The sequence below is a fragment of the Balaenoptera physalus genome (assembly GCF_965194825.1).
Source record: "Balaenoptera physalus genome assembly, chromosome: 11".
Classification (NCBI taxonomy): Eukaryota; Metazoa; Chordata; class Mammalia; order Artiodactyla; family Balaenopteridae; genus Balaenoptera; species Balaenoptera physalus.
The window spans coordinates 109,472,479-109,496,303 of record NC_138896.1 but is presented as its reverse complement, the minus strand read 5'-3'; the positions used below and the strand labels follow the sequence as shown (position 1 = coordinate 109,496,303).

Sequence of the window (23,825 nt, the reverse complement as noted above, 5' to 3'; positions counted from 1 at the left end):
CTGCAAGTTTGTACCTTTTGACCCCTTCACCCATTTCACCCAGCCCCTCCCTCCCGCCTCTGGCAACTACCGATCTGTCCCTGTATCTGTGAGCTTGGTGTTTTTTGTTTTGTTTTTTAGATTCCACATATAAGTGGGATCATAGGTATCTGTCTTTCTGTGTCTGATTTGTTTCACTCAGAGTAGTGCTAAGTCGTGGATACGTAGTAAAGCCCAGGCCTCTGCCCATTCTCTCCTCTCTGCTCCAGAGCCCTGCAACTTTCCTTATCTTTGAAATTTTTCCTAATAAATGCTGCGAAGCATAGGATGGCTGACGGCAGGGGGCGAAGGGGATTGTTCACCTACACCGCTTTGCACTTTTTACATTTTGATCCATGTTCATATATATATTTATATATATTTTATATATATATATATATATATATATATATATTTATTTATTTATTTATTTATTTATTTATTTATTTATTTATTTTTTAATTAAAAGCCCAGCTCAGTAAGCTTTCCCTGACTGCTCCTTCCCCACGTGCGCGTTCGGACACACACTCCCTCCCTGCCCGGCCCTGGCCTCAGCCTCCATCGCTGGGCCCCTGGGCTCCAACCTGCCTGGCCAGGCTTGCCCACGCCCCCTTGAGGAGGGGCGGGGCGGGTGGCGCTTTCCGCGGGCGCCGCGTGTGGGCGCTGTGGCCTCGCAGTGGCGGGCGGCGCGCGGCGGGGAGGCTGCGGAGACCCCGGAAAGGGGGAGGAGGGCCTGGCGCGACCCCAGCTGCAGCTCGCCCCCGTCACCTCCTCGGGGAAGCCCTCCAGTCCGCCTCCGAAGCAACGGCTCACACTGCTTCCCTGCGGCCTGCCGGCAGCTGTCCGGAGCCTGTACGCCCTCGCGCACGGGGCCGGGGGAAGCGTGCGGGCGACCGGGCCAGACCCGGGGTTTTCAGAGACGCCGGGCCGTGGGCGAGGCTGGCGGCCCGCGGGCGGAGGTCTCACAGCTGTCCCCCTGCCCAACTCGCGTGCGGGGTCGCGCATGCGTGTCCTGGGACCGGCGGTCCCGCGCGCGCGTGCGCGCGCCTCCCGCACCGCAGCATCCCCATTAATCACTAGGCGACGGCTGTGTCGAGCGGGCAGCCGGCGGGCGCCCATCGGCGCATCTTATCGCGCCGGCCCAGCCGCTGTGCGCGCCGTCCGTTGATCGCGCCGGCCGGGCCGGGGTCAGCGCGGGCCGGGAGCCTGACAGCGAATCCATCGCCGCAGACGCGCGCTGACGGCGGCCCGGGCAGCGCGGCCCAGCCATTAATCACTGCGCCTGCCGCGAGTGACGGCCAGGGCGACAGGGCCAGCCGGCGACAGCCAGCCCCGCGGCCGCCCACCCCGCGCCCCGGCACCCTGTCCCCGGGGCCTGCTATCCCCAATAAATGGAGGAGGCGAGACGATGACTGGATGGGTGGACCCCGTTCTACCTCTCAGTGGGCCTGTTCCCTGACACCAAAAGGGAGGGCTGGGCTGGGACAACGCGGACAGCCACTCCTCCCCTCTGGTTGCCCAGCCCTGCCTGGGCCTCACTGGGGATGGGGGCCAGGGGCCCAGGGAGGGCCAGCACATCATTCATGGAAGTGGCGGACACGGAGGCAAAAGCCCACGCATCTGCCCGTTCTCTCCCCTCTGCTCCAGAGCCTGTGGGCCCTGAGCTGGGGCTTATCCTGCTGGGCCTCACAGAAGCGTCCAGCCACAGGGGACCTCCAGGCCTTTCCAGGGCCTGCTGTCTGGGACCGGGAAGGGCAGAGCCTAACGGCTTCTGGCTCCTGTTGGATAAAGTGTGACCTTCTCTTCTTCCAAGAGAGACAGGGATAGGGAAGTCTTCTCTGAATTATCGTATCTCGAGCGCCTGATGCAGCCGCATGTCACCCCACCAAGTCCACACACAGATGTATGCGACACGACTGCCCCCATCTTACAGAGGAGGAAACCAAAGCTCTAGGACCAAAGGGATCAAGGGCCAAACAATCCAAACCGCGCCCCTGCCTGCCATGCCCGCTGGACCCCTTTGCTCCCCTCTCCCACCTGCCACCTCTGCCTGGAACCCCTCCAGGGCAGGGGCTGCTCAGGCTGGTCCAGATGCTGGGTTGGGTGCCCAGCATCTGCTGCTTTCCTGGCAGAGGCCCGCTGGGGTCCGAGACATGGAGGCCAACAGGGAGTGCCCCCCACCACTGTGCGGCTCCATTTTATTAGAAAAATGGTTGAGAAAGGTTTGCCAACCAAGAAGTCACCATCATCTGTTTAATCCTAAAAACCAAAATAGTCTAAGAACCAATCTAGGGGGTGTAACCTAAGAGGTGTAGTGGTGAAAAGACACCAGGGCTGAGAAAATGAAGGAGGGGCCAAGGTGGCTCCCCAGCGAGGGCCAGGGACCCATCTTTCAAGAGCCCCTCCAGCCCGCCCGCATTCCTGGCCATTAGCACAGGAACAGGGAGCTGGGATTCATGCAAACACTCCTCCTCAGCCACCCAATTGGCTTGCTGGGAGGCGCCCAAGAGAGCCTGGGCCCAGAGCTTGGAATAACAGCCACTTCCTGCAACCAGCCCCCACCCCGCCTCACGTTAATATTACAATTCTTCACGACGGAGCTGAAATAGTGCAAAAAATGGGGCTGCTGTAATTGTTGGTAGCTTGTGTGTCAGCCTGATAAGATGTAACAAATATTTTCCTCCTCACCAGGGTCTGTTTCCCCCTTGGTAATGGATGGAGAAACTTCTCATAGTCGGCGAGGGATCGGTCGTAAAAACTTCGCCTGGAAGATTAATGTAATAATCACAGGCTTTGCTGGAAAAAATAGGAGGGATTAAAATAACCCAACCTTCCTACCTGTCCAGAACGATCTCCCTCACTGTGGAGCACAGGCGAACGAGGAGGCCATCTCTCTGGGCACCACCAAGGCCAGGAGACCTGAGGAGCAGGAACAGGGGGCCATGACCACACATGGCCGTCCTCCCCGGGACTGCTCTGGACGGCACGGCCCCTGTGCAGCTGGGAAGATCTCCGCCCAAGCTGGGCTGGAGGAGGAGGTCCAGCCAGGGAAGAGCCTGGTTCTGTCCTCTAGGGTATGACTTTCCTCACACTGGCCCTGCCTGCCTCACCTGCCTGGCACAGAGGTCAGGGCTCGAAGGCCCCTCCAACAACTTGGCACGCTGAGGAAGGCAGGTTAGCCACAGGGGTTAGGAGCACAGACTCAAACCGGCTGATTCATCCTTACTAGCTGGGCAAGTGACTTAACCAGTACCAATCCCGTGGGGCTACTGAGAGAATGCGGAAGGAAATGCACAGCATCACACAGGCCCTACCACACAACGGGCTCTCGCTGCATCTTAGGTATCACTCTTCTTTTGTTCCGATGTGGCTTAAGTTGGGAGACCAGAGACACGGGTGCAGCCTTGGAGGAGATGGGTAGCCAGGTCAGGCCTGAGCGCACAGCCCTGGCCTCAGGAAGCGTCCCACCAGCCCTCCCTGTGCCTGGTTGCCTCACACACACACACCCCCAAGACCCCCACGCTGGGATCTCCCTCGGGGGCGGGGCCCACAGAAGATCCATTTTGGCAGCATGAGTTCGCTTGGGGCCTTCTCAGGGCCTGGGGGCCCTCCAAGGGCTGGATGGGTCCCCAGGCCTCAGCCCTCCTGCCCGGACTCCTGCACACGCTCAGGTCATTGTCACTACATGGGGAACAGCGGTGCTGGCCGACTTGCATTGAAGTGGTGATTAGATCAAGATGACCATCTCGTTTGGTCCCCTCTCCCACACACAGTAACAGCACGAAGACCCTGCCCGTGTGGCACTGCTGCTGGGCTGAGCCCTGCCTCAAGTGAGCAGCGCTACGCTGGAGACAAGGACCAGGCCTGGCAGACAGCACGCTGTGGCGTCTGCCAGGCGCTCCACCGCCCCTACCTCCCAGTCCCAGTGATGGGGGCCCGGCAGAGGGACACGGGAGCCAACTGACAGGGGTCCCAACGGTCAAAGCTGGAACAACTTGAGCAACAAAATAAAGTCATATTGGGTTATAACCCAAAGTATATAATAAATATCCGTGAGTCCATCCTGATAGAAACGACTGAATAAAGGAGCAAATGGGGAGAACAGGTGACCTCAGCCCTCCCGGAGGTGAAGCAAGCTCCCCTCCCCTCCGTGAGGGCTGTGCTTAGAGACACCTTCCAAGAAGGACAGTGAGGAAAGGGGGAAGGAGAAACCCAACAGCACAACCTCAGCCGGGTGATCAAGGCCAACACAACAGCCGTGAGTCCTACTGGCGGCCGCACCTTTGATCAGACATGATGGAAATGTCCCTCTACCTGTGCTCTTCCTCCCAGTGACCCTCAATCCCAGTTTAATTATGAGGAAAACATCAATCAAGCCCCACTGAGGGATATCGGACAGAGTACCTGACCAGCACTCCTCAAAACTGTCAAGGTCATCAAAGACAAAGAATGTCTGAGCAACTGTCACAGCCAGGAAACCACAAGAGACATGACGACTGAATGTGACGCGGGCCCTGGACGGATCCTGGGACAGAGAGAGGATAGCAGATCACTGAGAAAACGTGCACAAAGCACAAGGACGTGTGCTGCGGGCTCATCGCACATGACAAACATGCCACGTGGCTCTAAGATGTTGACAGAGAGGGACCCCTGCACCATCCTCAGAGCAATTCTGTACATCTCCAGCTGCTCTCAAACACAAAGTTTACTTTTCAAAAATTAAAAGAAGAGTCAGATATCATCAAAATAACCTATCAGGGTTTATTAGAAAACACACCAGATAAGGCAGGGTTTCTTCAAAGCAACCACAGGATGAGTCACAATAACTTAAAAAGAAACTCTTCCACACTAACTGACAGCGCTGCCACCCACCAAGTCGGGACAGCCCAACCTGGGGGCAAGCCTCCTACCCGCAGGCCAGACCGGGACCGGGCCTACCCGGAGTCTCCTCGCAGAAGACCTCGGCCGTCTCACTTCATGTACTTGTCCTGCTGGTCAGCCAGGATTTTGGCTGAGGACTTGGCGTCGTAGAAGAGCTCACTGATCTCCTCGACGTGCTCCTTCTCAATGCCGTCCTTCCCGTTGATCTTGGCCAGCAGGTTGGCCGGGGTCAGCAGCTGCACCGCGTACCTAGAGCGGCCGGGGCCAAGGCAGGTGTGAAGCAGGGCCACGGATGGGAGCCCCCTCCCCAAGTCAGAAGGCGCACTGAGGGAGCTGCAGAAGCTTGTGCCAGCTGCTGCAGACACAGCAGACAAAGGGAGAGTTGCCACTTTTCAGAGATCTGGAGTCACAACCCCACCAGAGAGGGGCCAGAAGTCACCGCCCTGACGTATAAGCCCTACTCCCCGAATCCGTCACTGCCTAAAGGTCCTCCCCTCCAGCAGGACGCCCTCCACTGCTACTGGGAAGGGACCACAAGCTTGGATGTCTACAGCAGCAAGCAGGCAATGCCAGGGTCCAGATCGGGACAGGGAATATGGTGGAGAAATGAACACACAGCCCCATGAAAGCAAAGGCCCCATCCAAAGGCAAAAAGTCCAGGAGTTTCTAAAACCACCACTCCACCCAAACAAAACAGCCTGCGTTCTGCTGCAACCTGAGGGGCGAGGAACTGACTCAAAGGGAAACAGGGCCAGGCCGAGCCCTGTGAAGTCATGGCTCATAAGCAGTCAGGACATTGAGAAGGGTCACGCTCCGCAGCAACTGGCTTCCGGCCGCTGGTGAGCAGTCAGGAGAGCCACCTCTGCCTGTGCGCCTCCCCGCCCAGCAGACGCTGGAGCACAGGGCCGGAGCGGAGGGGCCGCCTGCCCTGCACCCGGTCTCCGGTTCCGTCCACCTCCTCCACGCAGGGGGCCGCCAGGCAGAGCACACTCTCCACCAGCGGGACCGTCTGCTACAGGACGAGGGGACTTAACCTGTCGCTCAGCTTTCTCAACACCACCGTCTAGCTGTGCTGCACCTGCCGCAGGATGAGACCCACCACCCAGGAAGAGCAGGCACGGTCCTGCGCCCTGGGAAGGCACTGGCGGGGTCCGGGCATGGCCGGCTCACCTCAGAGTGGTCTTGGTACCGATCTCCCCCAGGTGGTTCAGCGCCTCCTCACTGATGTTGATTCCCTCTGTCTGGGCTCGGATTTTAATGATCTTTTGGAGGAGAAACACTGTGATCAACAGGGACCGACCTCAAGTGTTCTCGTCCCACCTCCTAACAGCACAGACGCCCCAAGCGGGGCCGGTGGGGCAGAGCCGACCCCGCGGGCGCCGCTGTCCTCGCACAAGTCGGGGGCACAGCCCCACGCCGACTGGAAGGCAGCTGGTACCCCGAGGTGTGCATCAGGGCGGCAATGCCCCTGCGCCCACCCTGCCTGCCCCGGCTCCCTCAGTGGCAGCTAACCTCCCCGGCAGGGGCACCGCCACCTCTAAGCACTCAGGCAAGAAGAGACACTTCTTATTTGCTTGACAAAAGCAATGGTTAAATAAATTTTAAAAGTTACTTTTAAACATTTACCAGCTCTCATAACATCACCGGGAGATATCTCATCTGTCAAGAAGAGGCTGACGCTTGTGCAGTTTGAGATCCTGGTAAAGCTGGAGGGGAAGCAGGCTGGCGTGGGGACACGGTAACACAAGTGGCACCAGGATCCTGCAGGCGCACCAGCACTGAGTGATAAGGGGCAGCGGGATAATGATGTTGTGTGTTGTGGAGCTGAGATAACTCGAGGACTTCGAGCCTCATATAATACAGGAATTTTTCACTTTGGCAGCTTCGTAAACAAGTTATCAAGAAGCCTCTGTTTAAATTAAAGCCATAAAAACACACCCGGGATACAGGCGTGGAAGTGGGAAAGACTGAGCCCCCAGCTAAAGCCTCACGAGGGGAGAGGGACCAGAGGTTTGGGAGGTGGACACTTCAAATGGGCGCTCGGCTCTCAGGCAGAGACCCCGAGGGCAGGAGCTGCAGGGGTACAGAGGTTGCGTCTGGTGACCCTGGTTAAGGGGACCCAGCGTGGCAGCCGCCGTCAGTGGGAAAGGCCCGGCTCGGTAGGAACCAGGTCCCGCAGATGTCAGCAGTGAGCGGACGGGGGGCCGAGGTGGACGGGCCAGCACGTGCCAGGCGAGGCAGCCCCGCTGCTGCAACCAGCGCCTCCAGGGCTGAGGCCCAGGTGCTGGCAGGAAAGGCTTTCATTTTGTCAAGAGAGACTCGGAACTCAGATTTTTGTATGAAGCGTCCTGATTGCTGAATGTTGTCAACTTATTTAAACATTTCACAAACACTGCACTCACTGGCCACATCTGTTCAGCCAGTGGGCTGCCAGGTGTGACCTCTGTCAAAAGAATCTTAGTCTGTGCGTGAGGGGTCCACTGCCTGGGGTCCAAAGTGAAATGCAGCTGAGCAGAGAAGTTCCTGGACGGGCACAGGGACGGCGGGGAAAGGAGAAAGCAGAAGGCTCCAGCCACGGACTCCCCTCCGGCCACGGCCGTCAGAGCGGGGCAGCTCTGTGCTCCCAAATAGAAAGAGCTTCTCACCGACAGCTGGGATGGCCAAGGAGTCCCCTGGGGGCCTTTGGAAACTCCAGGGAGATGCAAACATTGGGTCCTGGAACCTGGTCTGGGGGAGAGCACCAGCCCGGAGTCTCCGGCCTTCGGCGAGCCACACCAACCCTGGAGGGCTGTCAGGGAGGCTCTGCTCTCATTCTCTCTAGAGCTGGTCAGAGCAATCCCAGGAGCTCCTGTTTCAGACCGCTCGGAAACGGACAGTTCATAAATTAGATCTTTAATCATTTAATAACCTGCAGGGATAGTTTATGAGGGTGTCGGTGCTGACGGCAGAGTACACAAGTTACATTTACTTTGTTTTTTAAAAAACTCACCCCGGGCTCCAGTAAAAATGCTGAGGTTGTCCCCTGAACAGCACGAACAAAGCCGTGCTCGTCTGGCAGCTGGTCTATCCTCCGCTAACCCGAGAGAAAGCCCGAGAAGAGACCCCCCCCCCGGCCGAGCCTCCAGACTCTGGGGCACCGCGCACGTGCCAGGGAGCTGGGACAGCGTGCTCCGGGTTTGTGACCAGCAGTCGTGACGGCCCCAAACCCCCTGAGTTGCCGTCACTGTCTCCCTCGGTCCCCACGACAGCCTTGAGACGAGGGAGCACGTCTCCCGGTGCACAGAGGCCACGAAGCACCGTGGGGTGCAGGCCGGGCTCGGGTCCCACAGTCAGGGCAGGGAAGGGGGCAGTTTCTCCCCCGCTTTGGCTTCTGCTCCTCATCAGTGAAAGCCTTGGCTTCAACCTAGCATTCATCCAAGAGCAAGAGACCATCATCCGGTGACAAGGCCCCAGCCATGCACGCCATCTCCTAAATAACGCACCCAGCTGCTTGCATGAACTAGAACCGCATGGGTGTCCTGTCTGTGCTGGCTATGCAGGGAGATCCCTGGCTCCACACACCACCAGCGCTCCTGGTGCTGGTCAACAAGAAATGCCAGCAGGGCCAGGCCAGACGGGCCGCAAGCAGGCAGGGGAGCTGCTGGCGAGTGTCCAGGAGCGGCCCTCTGAGCTCCAAGGAGAGCCTCGCTGACCAACTACCACAGGGACTCCACTCCCAGGTGAGATATTTCTAGCGGGGAGGAGGCTGGTGGCAAAGCGATCAAAAACACCGGCTTCAGGATCAGACAGCCTGGATTCCAGTTATAAGCCCTGCCTCCGCCTAGCCACTGACGAGCTACGTGAGCTTGGGCAGGTTAACCAGCCTACGTCTCAGTGTCCTCCTCTCTAAGAATGCCAATGAAAATAGTTCTCCCTACCTCGAGGTGACGGGGGATCAAATGGCCCAGTACAACGTCTAACAAAGACTGCCTGTGCTCTGGCGAGGAGAGGGTCCGGCAGAGCTCACCAAGATGGCAGTGCAGCCCTGGGCCACTCCACGGCCCCAGCTGTGGCCACATGCTGACCCCACAGTGAGAGACCTATGCCTCAGCAAGACCGTCTGGGGCAAGGGTGGGCAGAGCAGATGGCTGGGCTCTGCAGGGCACAGCCTGGCTTTGCATCCTGGACGCACCACTCAGTGACTCAGCCGTCAAAGGGGGGAAACGACTGCCCAGAAGCACCAGAAAGGGGACTGGGGCTTCCAAGGGTGCCGAGGCACTGTGGGGCACACATGGGGTTGACGAGGCCAATCCCATGCATCCCACCGCCCCCCCGCTCCCAAGCCTGAGCCAGATTCAGCTCACGCAGGGCTGAGCACACGCTATGTGGGGCACTGAGCTAAACGCTCCCCTGTGCACCGTCACGCCTCTTCCTGTGAACTTAGGTTCGTGCCCTCCATTCCACACGCCCTCTACACTTGTGATGCTGTTTCACTACCATCTCCACGGCCTCGGCAGCAGGCCGGGCAGAGCCTCCCCTGGGACTTGGGTTCTGCGCCTGCCGGAGGTGCCTGTGTGGGCCCTGGTGGGCCAGCGCCTGGGCTGGAGCCTCTCACTACATGATGTTCTGCTGCCTCTTTCCTAGAGCTGGTGGCCTCCCTAATGGCTGTCACCAAGTCGATTTTCTCACTGTCCCTTTCCTAAGTTTACAGGAAGGGATGGAGTAGAAGAGAGAACAGCCAAGACCACAGGCAGCTGAGGTTTTGTGACACTTCAGGCCACGTCCAGTTGGCTCACACACCGTTCAGGTGGGGCCTTCTCGCTAGGCATCAGGGACACTGGGAGCGAACGAGGGGAGAAGGGGGCGGTGCTCACCTGCTTCATCTCCTGCGGGGTGTACAGCATGGTCCGGATGATCATCACTCGGTCCAGAAGGTCGAGAGGGATGCCGTGAGGAGAGGTGATGTCCTCCGTGCCCCTGCAAGGCCCAGAAGTGCCACATCACTCAGGCCTCTCTGAGACCAGAAACTGGACCGTGGAAACATGGCTGAGGCCCTCATGATGACAGGGCAGCTAGTTCTCGTCCTGAGAGTCAGAGGGAGGACCGCAGAGGACACAGACTACTAACTCAGGTGGTGTCAGAAACAACATCATTATTTTAGCAAATATCAACACCACAGGAAATTTGGGGAGGAGAAAAAAAGCCACCTAAAATCACATTAAAAATATTCATATAGGTATTTGCCAAATTTTCATAAGTTACACTAAGTATGTAGATTTTTTTTCTTTTTTGCTTTTGTCCACGTTGCTTCAGTCTTAATAGACCATCAAGTGTTTTACTTAACCCAAACTGTTGGGCATTTAGGTAGTTTCCAATTGTTGCTATCCTTATTCATGGTGTTTTGATAAATAATTGTATGCATACAGCCATGAACATTTCCTCAGCAACTCTCACAGAACATGACACAACTGTAAATATCTCCTTAATCAAATGAATGAATGAACGAACGAATATCCTAATTTACGCAGCTACATGAACGATCTGATCCCATTGCACTGTAGCCAGTACTGAGTATTCTAATTCTTAAATAGTTTGCTGGGACTTCCTGGTGGCGCAGTGGTTAAGAATCTGCCTGCCAATGCAGGGGACACGGGTTCGAGCCCTGGTCCGGGAAGATCCCACATGCCGTGGAGCAACTAAGCCCGTGTGCCACAACTACTGAGCCTGTGCTCTAGAGCCCTCGAGCCACAACTACTGAGCCCGCATGCTGCAACTACTGAAGCCGCACACCTCAAGCCCATGCTCCGCAACAAGAGAAGCCACTGCAATGAGAAGCCTAAGCACCGCAAGGAAGAGCAGCCCCCGCTCACCGCAACTAGAGAAAGCCTGCACACAGCAACAAAGACCTAACGCAGCAAAAAAAAAAAAAAAAGTTTGTGGGCTTCCCTGGTGGCGCAGTGGTTAAGAATCCGCCTGCCAATGCAGGGGACACAGGTTCGAGCCCTGGTCCGGGAAGATCCCACATGCTGCATAGCAACTAAGCCCGTGTGCCACAACTACTGAGCTTGCACTCTAGAGCCTGAGAGCCACAACTACCGAGCCCGCATGCCACAACTACTGAAGCCCGCACACCTAGAGCCCGTGCTCCGCAACAAAGAGAAGCCACCGCCATGAGAAGCCCGCACACTGCAACGAAGAGTAAACCCCGCTCTCCACAACTAGAGAAAAGCCCGCGCGCAGCAACAAAGACCCAACGCAGCCAAAAATAAAAACAAATAAATAAAAAAATTTATTAAAAAAAAAAAGTTTGCTGCTTAAAGGTGTAGAAAAAGGAAGGGTATAACACATCGTCTGAATTTGCATTTCCTTGATTACTAATGAATCATTTGAATGCTTTCCCTGTTACTTCATTTCGTTCTGGGAACTGTCCCGTCACGTCCTTTGCCTGTCGTTCTCTTGAATCCTTAGCCAGACCAGAGGAGAGCGGCCCGGGAGAAGAACCCCGCCAACCCACCGGGCCGCAGGGCGGCAGCTCCTGATGCGATGAGGGCCAGGCCAGCCTGGAGGCACGTGGGCCTAGAAGCCCAGTGAGCTGAGCCGGGCCTGCCTCCGCCTTCAGGAGCCCGTCAGCACCGAGGCTGGCCTCCCCAGCGAGACCAGCCTGCAGTCTACGGTCAAAGAACAAGGGCAGGTCATTTGCAGTTAACCTTCAATAAGTTTCAAAAAGAAGTAAACGTTCTAGAAATATAACTTCAGTAAAAGAAAATCTATCTGTTGAAACTCTATCTGGTCAGTTGAACTGTAAGTGTATATTTATTATTGCAAGAATAAAATGTCCTGACACATGCTACAACAGGATGAACCTTGAAAATGTTACGCTAAGTGAAAGAAGTCAGTCACAGAAGGGCAAACACTGTATGATTCCACCCACAGGAAATATGCAGAAAAGGCAAATTCGCAGAAGCAGAGTACATCTGAGATTACCAAGGGCTGGGGGAAGGGATATGGAACTTACTGGTTAATGGGGACAGAGTTTCTGTTTGAGGTGATGGAAAAGTTCTGGAGATGGATGGTGGTGATGGCTGTACAACATTGTGAAGGTAATTAGTGCCACTGAACCGTACACATAAAAATAATTAAAATGGCAAACTCTATGTTATATACATTTTACCACAATGAAAAAATTGAAAAAAAAAATAAAATGCTTCATTAATAATTGTTAAATCTAATATTTAAAAATAATTAAGACCTTTCCAAACAAAAAAGGAAAATAGACTAGTAGCAAATATAAAATATTAAGATACCATTAGAGAAAACAAATCTTTTCCATCAACAAATATTTCTAAAACTAATAACGAAGAATTATTAAGATGAAATTCTATCATGATTCAAATTTTAGTATATTTGGTATACCTGTAATCTTCATATTAAACAAAATAACCTTTAAAAACTACATTTAATTTTTAGTTATTTACTTCTATTTAAGCCATATGTCTCTCCTTGTTTTAGGTCCTATTTAGGAATTCTCTTGGGAAATGTTTAAAAGACCTCAACTTACCATCTTAAAATATCCCCAACTCTCTAACACTCACGATAAATTAACTTCAATTCAGACATAATAAATATAAATAGTCTAAAGAAGAAAAGATTAGAGGAAAAAACACAGAAGAACAGAATTTATAAGAAAATGTTAAAATTTTTTCTTATAGTATTGAGTCCATAAAAGTAAAAATTTAAACAAAAAAACTCTGCTTAAAGACTGCTAAGCATTTTTCAGGAATTAAAGACCACAGACTTTGGAAATTTGTCCAAGCTATGAACCTTAGGTACACAGTTCCTTTCAGACAACGTATTAGTGAAAAATGGTTTCTGGAACTCACATCCCTCTGGACGGGGTTGGGGTCAAGTTTCCCAGGCCCCACTGGGCGAGCTGAGATCAAAGCTACCTTTCTATGCACTTTTTTTCCCCTAGATGGGACGAGACTAAGAGCAGGACTCTGATCCTACGAGCTCTTGGTCCTGCCCTAAGCCGCCCGCCTGGCTCTGCCAGCCTGGATCTGCTCGGCCTGAGAGGGAGGGGCGACTATCAGCAGAACCCCCTCGGTAGGGGGCGCCATCCGTCCAGGCTGAGCCCTTCCGCCAGCTGTCAGACTGAAGCCAGGCAGGCCTGACCAAAGCAAAGTCCAGAAAACTGACAGGGCCTGTGCGGCAGGGACACCAGGCTCACCAGGCCACGTGTCCAGTTTCCAGATGCTGCCCAGGTAGCCAGGCTCCAGCTGGCTGAACCTGGTACAAGCTGCCTGCCCTTTAAGACTGCAGAAGACACCTGTGATGATGACAGGCGGTGGTCCTGTCAAGACAGCACTACAGGGATTCAAAGAGGGGATGCAAGATGCTGCCGCCACAGGCACTTGCATCGTGCACACAAATCCTTTTTTTTTTTTTTTAATTTATTTAATTTATTTATTTTTTGGCTGTGTTGGGTCTTCGTTGCTGCGTGCGAGCTTTCTCTAGTTGCGGTGAGCGGGGGCTACTCTTCGTTGCGGTGCGCAGGCTTCTCATTGCAGTGGCTTCTCTTGTTGCAGAGCACGGGCTCTAGGCGCGCGGGCTTCAGTAGTTGTGGCACTCAGGCTCAGTAATGGTGGCTCGCGGGCTCTAGAGCGCAGGCTCAGTAGTTGTGACGCGCGGGCTTAGTTGCTCCGCGGCATGTGGGATCTTCCCGGACCAGGGCTCGAACCCATGTCCCCTGAATTGGCAGGCGGATTCTTATCCACTGCGCCACCAGGGAAGTCCACAAATTCTCTTTCTGAGCGAGAGTGATCACCTGAACACCTGAACTGAGTGATCACCAGCCAACAGCATGGCTTCTGTATAAGCTCAGCGGAGACAAAGCTCCTCCGAGGCAGGTCTAGGTGAACCAGCAGTCCAGGCTCCCCACTAGCTTTGGTTCCAGCTCTGTGCTGAGACCCTCACGGCCTTGCGGTCTCTTTCCAGATTCCTGCACCCTGCTGCTGCCAGGAGCACGTGGCCTTCGGGGCTCTGCTGCCCTCGCTACTGGGCTGCAGGCTTAAAGAGGGCTCTGTGCCACCCCCCCATGCCCTAGCACTGCTGGGACCAGGCCCCAACACTCAAGGGAGTGCAGAAAACCAGCGAGCCAACTACTGGGCACACTGGTGCTTAGGCTCGAGAGCTGAAAAGAGGGTGAGTCCTCTGGGATCCCTTCTTGAAGGTGGGCCTAAGGGGGTTGGGTGGGGGGAGGTGCCAGTGTGGCTCCAAGAATGTCTGGGCCAGAAAGAAACGACTGGTTTCACTGTCAGAGGCCTGGGTTCTCATCCTATCTTTATGACCAGGGGCACACCACGTTGTCATCCTGTTTCCTCTCTGAAAAGTGAAGCCAAGACACACACCTCCTGGAGCTCGGAGGAGGTCGGAAGTTAACACAGGCCATGTTGCCACGGGCTGGCCCATCTGACCTTACCTTTGCCCACTCCAACCGGATGACCAAGACACACCCCAGTGGAACCCCAGTCACCACGAGGAGGCCCTCGTATGCAGAAACAGGGTGGCTGCTGCACTGGTGACCGTGACGGAGTGAAGTCAAGCCACTCTGCTTCCCTCGAAGTGAACACGACCACCCCTCACCCTCATCCTGACTCACGACGCCACGGGATGAAAGTGATCCTGGAGGAACAAATGAGCCCGGGCAGAAGGTGGAAAAGCCTCATGGTACCTGATGACACAGTTGCCTCGGTTGGACGCAAAGATGACGATGGGGGCGATGGAAGACTCCAGCGCCCGGTGCAGGTAGGTGAAGCACTCGATGTCCAGCATGTGGACCTCATCGACGAACAGCACGCCCGGAACCAGCTCCGCCACGCCCTGGTCGATGTACTTGTTCACCACCTTGTTAATCTCCCCTCGGAGTTTATCTAGGAGTCGGCAAGGATGGACAGGCAGGGTCAATGCCAGGTGCGGGAGGCTGTCGCCTTTCTCTTCTCTTCCACCCACACTCGATCCAAGCCCAGGTTCAGGGCCGGGTTTGACTGCTAGCTGTGTGACCCCACAAGCAGGCGACAGCCCCACTCCAGGCTTCAGTTTCATCTGAAAGTAGGGATAACTTTACCCAAAAGTCACAAAATTGGCTGCCGCCCCTGAAGTTGTGTTTTGTTAAGTTTGTAAATGGCTTTTCCGACATTCTGCACTTCTGTCACACTCCCCACCAGGCCTTATTACTCACACCCCCAACCCAGGAAGAAGGGAGTGTTCATATGCAAATTTCCCTGTGCTGCACTGGTGAGTGACCCTTTCTCTTGGCCCTGTGTGACAACGCTTCGTTAATTAACTTTCAATCAAGTGCCTGGAGGAAGGAAGAGGGTGCGTGCAGAATCCTCTCCGGAGGGAAACCTGTGAGGAATGACAGGTTCTGAGGAAAGGCACCATCTCAGAGCTGTGAGAGGGACAGAGCCTCTCAAAAGCTGAATAACCGTCCAAGGTCACAGGTCTCATTGTCCAAACCAGCGCCTGTACTATCAGCAGGAGGGAGCAGCCCACAAAGCCAGCACCTTCCACCACAGCCATGAAGCAGGGATGGTCAAAGCTGAGTTAAGATAAGGATGCTGCTCTAGGCGAGTCTAATAGAAAGGGCTCAGATCATGCCACTGGCTGAAACTCTAAAGAAAACAGAGCTTTAGTGTTTAACATTTTCAGGTGACAAAGCTATAGGTGGTGATTAGAAAAAAGAGGGGCGTACCAGCTAGCAAGGGGGGCAGGTAAACTACAGCCCACGAGGGCAGCCACACTCCCGCCTCGCCTGGGGACTCCACGCGCCGCAGAAGCGACATGGCCCCTGACAGCCTCCGTCTCTGGGATGGGTGCAAGGAGCCCGAGGACAGCCACACACCGTCGGGGTGGAGGAGGAGCGCGCCTCCCGACGCACTCGCCGGGCTGGGGACCGGGTCCCTCAGACCCCAGCTCTGCTGCTTCTCTCACCTGTGATCTCCGTCTTCTTTGGCTTCATGAGCTGGCCCATCATGGACAGGATGTCTTGTCCCCCCTGCACAGAAGGAGACTCAGGAGTCAGTCCCGCTTCCTCAGGCAGCTGCAAATGCCTCGTCGCCACCCCCCGACCCCAGTGCCCCTCATCAATTGCCCCACGTCAGCTCATCAGCTCGACGGGGCTCCTGAGATGTGGAGACCCTGGGCACCTGCACTGGATGCCTGGGGAGCTTCTCTGCACAGAGGAGTTTTTAAGAGGTTCCCCCGACCTGCCAGAATCAAACAAAATGCCTTTGTGGGAAGAACAAGCTCTGTGGGGCCTGCCCCACCTCCCACCCCAGCCGTGCCTCGTCCCAATCCCAAACGCCTTCATCCCACAGGACTGCCAGCCCTTCCCTGGGCATCCAGCTCTTTTGGACTCATTTTGAGCCCACCTGCCAGGAACCACATTCTGTTTCCCAGGAAGCCCCCCTGTGGGGCGTCTGACCCCAACACTGCCCTGCTGCTCCAGCCCCCTGGGGACAGACGCACGGACTCATGTCCCCCGCCTCCTCTCACCAGGCCCGGCTGCCAGACTTGCTCGGAGCCCAGGGCCTGTCCCTGCAGCAGGCCGACCCCTCACAGGCTCCCCAGCTGCCGCACCCACCTGCCAGCCCCTCACAGTGCAGGCAGCAAGCAGTCAACATTCCGTGGTCGCCTGCTGTTTCCAGGCCCTGGGACACAGGCGCTCCCTGAATGTTCGACAGTGAAAGGGAGCTAATGCTTCCCGAATACTTGCCGGGCCAGGTAGGAAGTATCATGCCCTTTTCACGGAGGAGCAAACTCAAAATCAGAGAGCCCTAAATCACAAAAACCTGAAGACCCGAAGCGACTGTCGGCCGAGCCCACAGTGCTGGGGCCACACAATCCCGGACTCCATGTAGGCGAGACTCGTCAGGCGAGACTCTCCCAGCAGGCTGGTCTGGGGACCGCCATGCCACAAACTGGGGGGAGACTCTTCAGCAGTCTCTCGGCCAAGGCTCCAAGGGACAACACCCATGGATCAAATTTCAGGTTAGAAAGCCTATTCCCTTGTTAGTGAAGAGGTGGCCTCTTTTAGGACGAAGAGGAAACCAAACCCAAAGACCACCAGCAGGGAAGAGTCGGGTTCTCTGAACTGCACGTTCCCCAGAGATGGCATAAAATCATCCTGTGCTTTCCCCGCATTTTATTAGTCAGGACACAGGCATCCATCTTCTACTCGCATGAGGAGCAGGGACGGTTCCAGCTCAAAGCTACGAAACTGGGGATTCTGCTAAGCCAGGGGGAAGACACAGCTCTGTCAGGCTCCCTAAAATCCTGCAAAGGGCTCAAAGAACACTCCTGCCCTCTGCCATTCACACCCAGAGCAGCCCAGGCCCGAGCCCCGTGCTGGAGAGAAGCCAGGGAGAAGCTGGCCAGCTCGGGGGCCGGAGGCTGGGCTGGGAGAAGGAACAATGCGCAGGAAACCATCTGTGACGAGAGCGTTTGAACTGCAACAAAGGAGCCCCTCGCAGCTCTTGTCCACGTTAATTGCTGAACATTACAGACAGAAAAGGGCTGCCCGCCCTCAGCAGCGGCAGCAAGACCGGCAGTTCATCCCGGAGCCTGCAGCACACAAAAGGCTCCCGCGCCAGCAGGGCCGCCAGCAGGGCCGGCTTCCCGGCGGTAGCTGCGGGCGGTACCTGGGGCCGTGCGTTGGCCACGTCCAAGTCATGCAAGGTCACGTCCTGGATGATTTCCTTCTTCTTGTGCACATCCCCCTTGGGCAAGGGGACGTACTCTTCAGCTTCAAGGTCGAACTCGGTGGCGTAGGTATCACACCTGCCCTGCCTCTGCAGAGAGAGCGAAGCCTGAGTGCCTGGCGAGCTCCACTGCCAAGTCCCCAAGCGGCCCAGGGTGAGATAAAAGTCTCAGGTCCCACTGCGGCCTGACAGCCCCCTTGACAAACTGCAAACATGGCCTCTGCTTCCCTGCTGCCAAGAGAAGGAGCTATCTGCCCATCGCTGGGTTCCAAAACCCGGCTGAAAACACCCGATACTCTCTCCCAGAATCTTCCCCCTCTTTCTCTTAACTGTATGCAATTCCCGATAAAGGGCAAATCCAGTAGATTAACTGGAGACGGAGGGGCTGTTCAGACTCTTTTGTAGGTGGGTGATTTATTGTATGATATGAAGTATTATGCTCATCCATTCAACAGGGAGGAGCTCTGTACAGGACACTGGAAATCAGATACAAAAAGAATGCCAACTAATGCAGCATTCCTTTCCACATGCATATATCTTGGGAAGAAAATACCAAAGAGATAAAAGGAAGATTAAATACCCTGCACATTTCAATTTGAAAATGACTACAGTTGTTTCGCTTCCTCACCATTCTCCCCCTCTAAGCAGGTTTTAGTATTTTTCTAACAGACTGTCTGTTTTAATCATGAGAAGGTTAAAGAATGCAGATAAAGGGAAAGCAAACTTGACTAAACATAAAGGGGCAACTGCTGACCTTCCATCAGCATTGCAGCAGACACAGTGCCCTTTCCCGCACACCCCAGACCCCCTGAAGAAAGAAAGCCACTTCCCGGCCACCTGGGTCTCCTCGTGGCATTACCTTCACGGCCCCACTGTTGGCTTCGATGTAAATCACATCTCCAGCTTCTACTCGCTCTTTCTGCAAACTTTCAAAAATGCTGGGGTCCAGCTTAAAAAAAAAAAAAAAAAAAAGTGCATCAGAGAACTATAATCCACATTGTATTTATTTCTGATGTACTGTAAGGTGGTTTCCTCTGTGAGAGCTGAGGTAGCTAATGACCATACGGAGGGAGAGGGAAAAGGGGGGGGGGGCGGGGGGAGAGAGAGAGAGAGAGAGAGAGAGAGAGAGAGAGAGAGAGAGAGTGTGTGTGTATGCGTGAGACAGGCTTTGGGGTTTGAGTGTCCCAAAGAGAAGGCAGGAAGGAGAGGGGCACAAAGGGAGACCTAAGCTCCTTCCTTTTACTCCAGAGGCTGCAAACTGGCAAATATGGCTCTGACCGCTTCCAAGTAGGGCCCATACTGTCCACAGGACCAGGGACCCTAACACCGCCTTTTGAGATTGCTTTCCCTGCTTCAATCCTTTGCCCTCCCCACGTCGGGCAGGGGTAGAGGTTTCTGCACCGGAAGCTCTGACAGAACCTGCTTACTCTCCATGGCTGCCCTTCTGCGGGCCTATGGTTTTAGACAAGGCTCTCTGAGCTTCAGTTTCCTCATCTATATAACAGCACCCAGCCGTGATCACATCATAGATGTGTAAAATTCAAAGAAAACATAAAAGCAGGATCTTTCCCAAGCCAGTCGATTCAAATTCCAGTGTTTGCTCCCTTGGGCCCACCTGTTTACATCTCCAGAAAAGGAAAGTAGCACATTTTGGGAACTGTTGCCTTCCTCCAGATCATCCAGATTCAGGCCCCCCTAGGTGATCAATATTCTGGGACAGCATGTTTTGTACAGAGTCAGTATTTAGAAATGTTTCTCTCAGTTAAATTTCAAGGGGAGCTATTACTCTCAACTCTCAAACAAAATTAAAGAGTAAAAACTTACCAGGACTCAGTAGAAAGAGCAAGACATAAAAGAACACATACTGTATGATTCTACTTATATGAAATGTTCAGAAAAGGCAAATATATAGACAGAAAGTAGATTAGTAGTTGCCAGGGCCTGGGGGTGGGAATGGGGAGTTATTGCAAATAGGCATGAGGTTTCTTTTTGCGGTAATGAAAATGTTCTAAAATTGGATTGTGATGATAGCTGTACAACTCTGTAAACCGATTAAAATTCCTTGAGCTGTACACTGAAAATGGGTGAATTTTACTAAAAATGAGACCTCAATGAAGTTGTTACAAAGAGTAACCACAGAGGGAACCCAGGGCCCTACCTCCCCGGTGGGATGGGCCCGACGGCTCCTGGACCACTGCCATGAGCGTGAGGACGGGGGTGGCAGGCCCCTACCGCAGGGCTGGGATGAGGGAGGCTCTCCATAAAGATGGCGGTACCTCCGCCTTCACACTTAAATATTCACCGAGTATTTGAACTCCATCTATCCAAACAGCTTGTACATATGCTCAAAGAGGCTGGAACTACTCATTTTGGAAGCAAAACATTAACCCTTTTGTTATTTTCTTCAAGAAACTGTGCAAAACAGCTTTATGGGTAGCTAAAATTTAAACTGCATATCTTATTTTATATATCCTATATTGGATAGTACACCTTTTTTTTTTTTTTTTGCCTCCAGCATTTTTATATCGGTTAATTTCCCAAATGAAGTGACTGAAGATGTAATTACTGGAAAGGTGGTAGACCCTACTAAGAAATCTAATTACTACAGAATGGGAGCGATGAAGGCGGAGGGGTTTAAGAGAGATATTTGCAGAGGCAACCTCCTGAGATGGAAATGCTGTTAGGATAAAGAAAAATGGCCCTTTGAAGAAGTGACATTTTTATGATCTCCATAAAGCAGTGACCAAGAAACTACCTTACAGAATCAAAGAACAATAAAATCGCAGAGGAGAGCAAAGATGGGGAAATTATATGGTCAATCTACCGCAGTTTATAGATAGGGAGGCCCAGAGAGCTCAGCTGACTTCTAAAGGTCACACAGCAAGTTGGAGGGCAGACAGCATAGTGGTTAGGACTCAGAGAGTCCGCCCTGCCACTAACTAGCTGTGCGATCCTAGGATGACTGCTTAACCTCCTCATGAGCCTCGGTTCTTTTATCTGTAAAATGAGGGAAATTACACACACACACACACACACACACACACACACACACACACACACAGATTTGTTGATGCACTTGGCCCAGGGCCTGGCACATACAATAAGTGAGAGCTGTGAAGAAAAGGTTATTCATTGTTATTAATAAGGCAAAGCCACAATCAGGCTGCCCCATCTCACAACAACACCAACAGCTACCACTTCTTAGGTAACTGGGTGCCACACCCAAAGCTACAACTTTTATCCTCACAGTAACTCTGTGAGATAGGCAATTATTATTCCCATGTAACAGATAAAGAAACTATCGCTCAGAGATGAAGTCACTGCAGAAGGCCACACTGCAGTGAGCGCAGAGACTCCAAACCCATGCTCCCCGCCAGGCGTCCCTGCTGTCGCCTCCTCAAGGCTTACAGGAGTGGGAGGACCACCCAGGGTCTTCCCCACTGCCACCACCACACTCTCTCCGGGACCCTGGCCTGAGCAGAACCGACCGCTGAAGCCACCACGGGCTAATAGGGCCCGACACACAGAAGGGACTGCAGCCAGGACTCTGTGCTGGGCCCCGGGGGAGTCCGCTGTCATCACTCTTCAACTCCCACCAGATCCCTCAGCGCTGCTTCTCCTGCGAGCACGCGCACTGGAACTGAACAGCCGACGCCCAGGCCTGCGACACACGGCCACTGCGTGGGACACAGAACGGCGCCACACGGCTCAGGCCCTGACATACACAACGCCCTCAGCATCAAGGAGAAAAGAAGAGGGCTGCCCTGGTGGCACAGTGGTTAAGAATCCGCCTGCCAATGCAGGGGACACGGGTTCGAGCCCTGGTCCGGGAAGATCCCACAGGCCGTGGAGCAACTGAGCCCGTGCGCCACAACTACTGAGCCTGCGCCCTAGAGCCCGTGTGCCACAACTACTGAGCCTGCGCGCCTAGGCCCGTGCTCCACAACAAGAGAAGCCACCACAATGAGAAGCCCGCGCACCGCAACGATGAGTAGCCCCTGCTCGCCGCAACTAGAGAAAACCCGCGCACAGCAACAAAGACCCAACGGAACCAAAAATAAATAAATGAATAAATAAATAAAAAGAAGAGAAGAAGAGCCCCTTCTTTACTGAGTCCTCCGTGTGCCAGCCCTGCCCCACACGTGACTCCGTCGGCCCTGCGCACAGACAGGTCACGCCACGCGGGGCGACCCCGGGGCAGAGCGACAGCCCACGAGCAGGCACTCACTTTCAGCTGCTTGGTCCCCTTGGCTGTCTTGAGCCCTATGATCACGTGGCTGATGGTCTTGCCGTAGCCCCCCATGGGGTTCTCCGTCTCACACGGGGTGAGCTCCGTGACCTCGCCTTCGTATACCTCCTTGGTCTCCTTTATCCGCAGCCCTGGAAGAGACAGACAGCAGATGAACGAGCCCTGGTGAGAAGCGCGACTCCCTCTCATTCTTTTACCAGCCTTTTTAGCCATAAAACCTCCACGTTATAAGAACCAACAAGTCAGCCTCACCGTACGTAACCCTGGGTGGGGAAGCACTGCCCACACACACGCAGTGGAGGAGCTGCTCGGGACGCAGAGAACTGTTCTAGTTCACCCTCTCAAAGGGACCGTCTAGGTTCAGATCTAGAAGTAGGCACCCAGGCCATCGTTCCTCAAAGCTGTTTCAGACATCCGCTACCCCGCCACGGGGCTGAAATTTAGCTTAAGCCTCTAATCCTGTCTCTGAACCCAAACCATCCTACTCTGCTAGAGCAGCAACTACATGAAGGAAATTGGAGGAAATTTTTAAAACCAGTGGAGTAACGCGCCACACCCCTTCTGGCACCATCACACCTGAGCAAGGTATAGGATAAGAATGAGAGGTCCGTGCTGAGAGCAAGGGACAGCCACCCCGCCAGGCATCTGGGCCTCTGGCTGCTCCTCACTGCACACCCCAAGAAGAAACACCCAGCTGTCATTCACGATTTGTAGCGGGTTGTTCTACAACTCTTCGCAATTCATCTCCAAAGCAAACCACCCCCAATAATAAAGCATTTACAGTTCTTAGATTAGAATACTGTAAATGAAGGCAAACTTGTCTCTCCTTGTTCTAAACATCACCCACATTAGTTGTTCAATAAACGTTTGTTGTCAAATTAATTTTTAGAAGATGGCCTCAGTGCCCTCAAGTACAATGTTTTTGCTGCCGGAAGCATCCTTCCCTCCCTTTGGCCTCACAGACTTCCGGGTAGAGACTCGCCGGCTCTACAAAGCTGCCCTGACACAACCCTTCCTTCTTCCTCACCCTACAGTCACCACCTGGCACCCTGCATCTCCCCCTGCCGGGACCTGCAGCGCCAAGCGGCCCCCGCGAGACTGTCAACACCCGGGCTGAAGGTTCAGCCCCACAGGCACACGTGAATGGACGGGCCAAGGAAGTCACTTAGGGGTGAGGGGGTGTCATCAGGCAGACCATCCAACACCCAAGAAATCTGCTTGTGGGGCTTCCCTGGTGGCGCAGTGGTTGAGAATCTGCCTGCCAATGCAGGGGACACGGGTTCGAGCCCTGGTCTGGGAAGATCCCACATGCCGCGGAGCAAATGGGCCCGTGAGCCACAACTACTGAGCCTGCACGTCTGGAGCCTGTGCTCCGCAACAAGAGAGGCCGCGATAGTGAGAGGCCCACGCAACGCGATGAAGAGTGGTCCCCGCTTGCCACAACTAGAGAAAGCCCTCGCACAGAAACGAAGACCCAACACAGCCAAAAATAAATTAATTAATTAATTAAAAAAAAAAAAAAAAGAAATCTGCCTGCGGATGTGCCTGCAAGTTCTGCATAAGGCCCGCGATCTCTTAGGAGGGCGCCACGGGATGCTCCAGCCCCTGCACCACGCACCCCCGAACTCAGCACGAAAACCCAGGCCTCGTCTGGATCAGACGTTTTTTCCCCTAAGAGTCGATACAGGCGTGTCTCTGCCTGCTGGCCCGGGGGACAAGAAGAGTAGCTAGAGGGGGCATAAGGAGCTTCTGGAGTTCTAGCAAGGTCTGTTTCTTGATCCGGGTCCTGGTTACATGAGTGTGTTGACTTTATGAAAACTCATCGAGCTACACAGTTACGATTTATGCTTTCTGTATGTATGCACGTTATGCTTCAATAACATTTACAGTAACTTGAGAAAAAAAGGAAACTGGGTTTTTCTAACAAAGCAATGATAATC

The 23,825-nt window shown here is 54.1% G+C and overlaps 1 protein-coding gene across 4 annotated transcripts in view; it reads right to left on the bottom strand.

The window, feature by feature from the left end:
* Positions 1-4,756: 4,756 nt before the first annotated feature.
* RUVBL1 (RuvB like AAA ATPase 1) overlaps positions 4,757-23,825 on the bottom strand; it is an 81,940-nt gene continuing 62,871 nt past the window's right edge. For all 4 annotated transcript variants that reach the window (XM_082414014.1, XM_082414013.1, XM_082414012.1 and 1 more), the window contains 8 exons: positions 21,865-22,016; positions 18,496-18,585; positions 17,577-17,726; positions 15,868-15,931; positions 14,609-14,807; positions 9,753-9,855; positions 6,070-6,161; positions 4,757-5,148 (listed from right to left, as the gene is read on the bottom strand). In XM_082414014.1, coding sequence (XP_082270140.1) covers positions 4,989-5,148; positions 6,070-6,161; positions 9,753-9,855; positions 14,609-14,807; positions 15,868-15,931; positions 17,577-17,726; positions 18,496-18,585; positions 21,865-22,016 — 1,010 coding nt within the window. In that variant the 3' untranslated portion in view covers positions 4,757-4,988. The remainder of the gene's footprint in view (positions 5,149-6,069; positions 6,162-9,752; positions 9,856-14,608; positions 14,808-15,867; positions 15,932-17,576; positions 17,727-18,495; positions 18,586-21,864; positions 22,017-23,825) is intronic.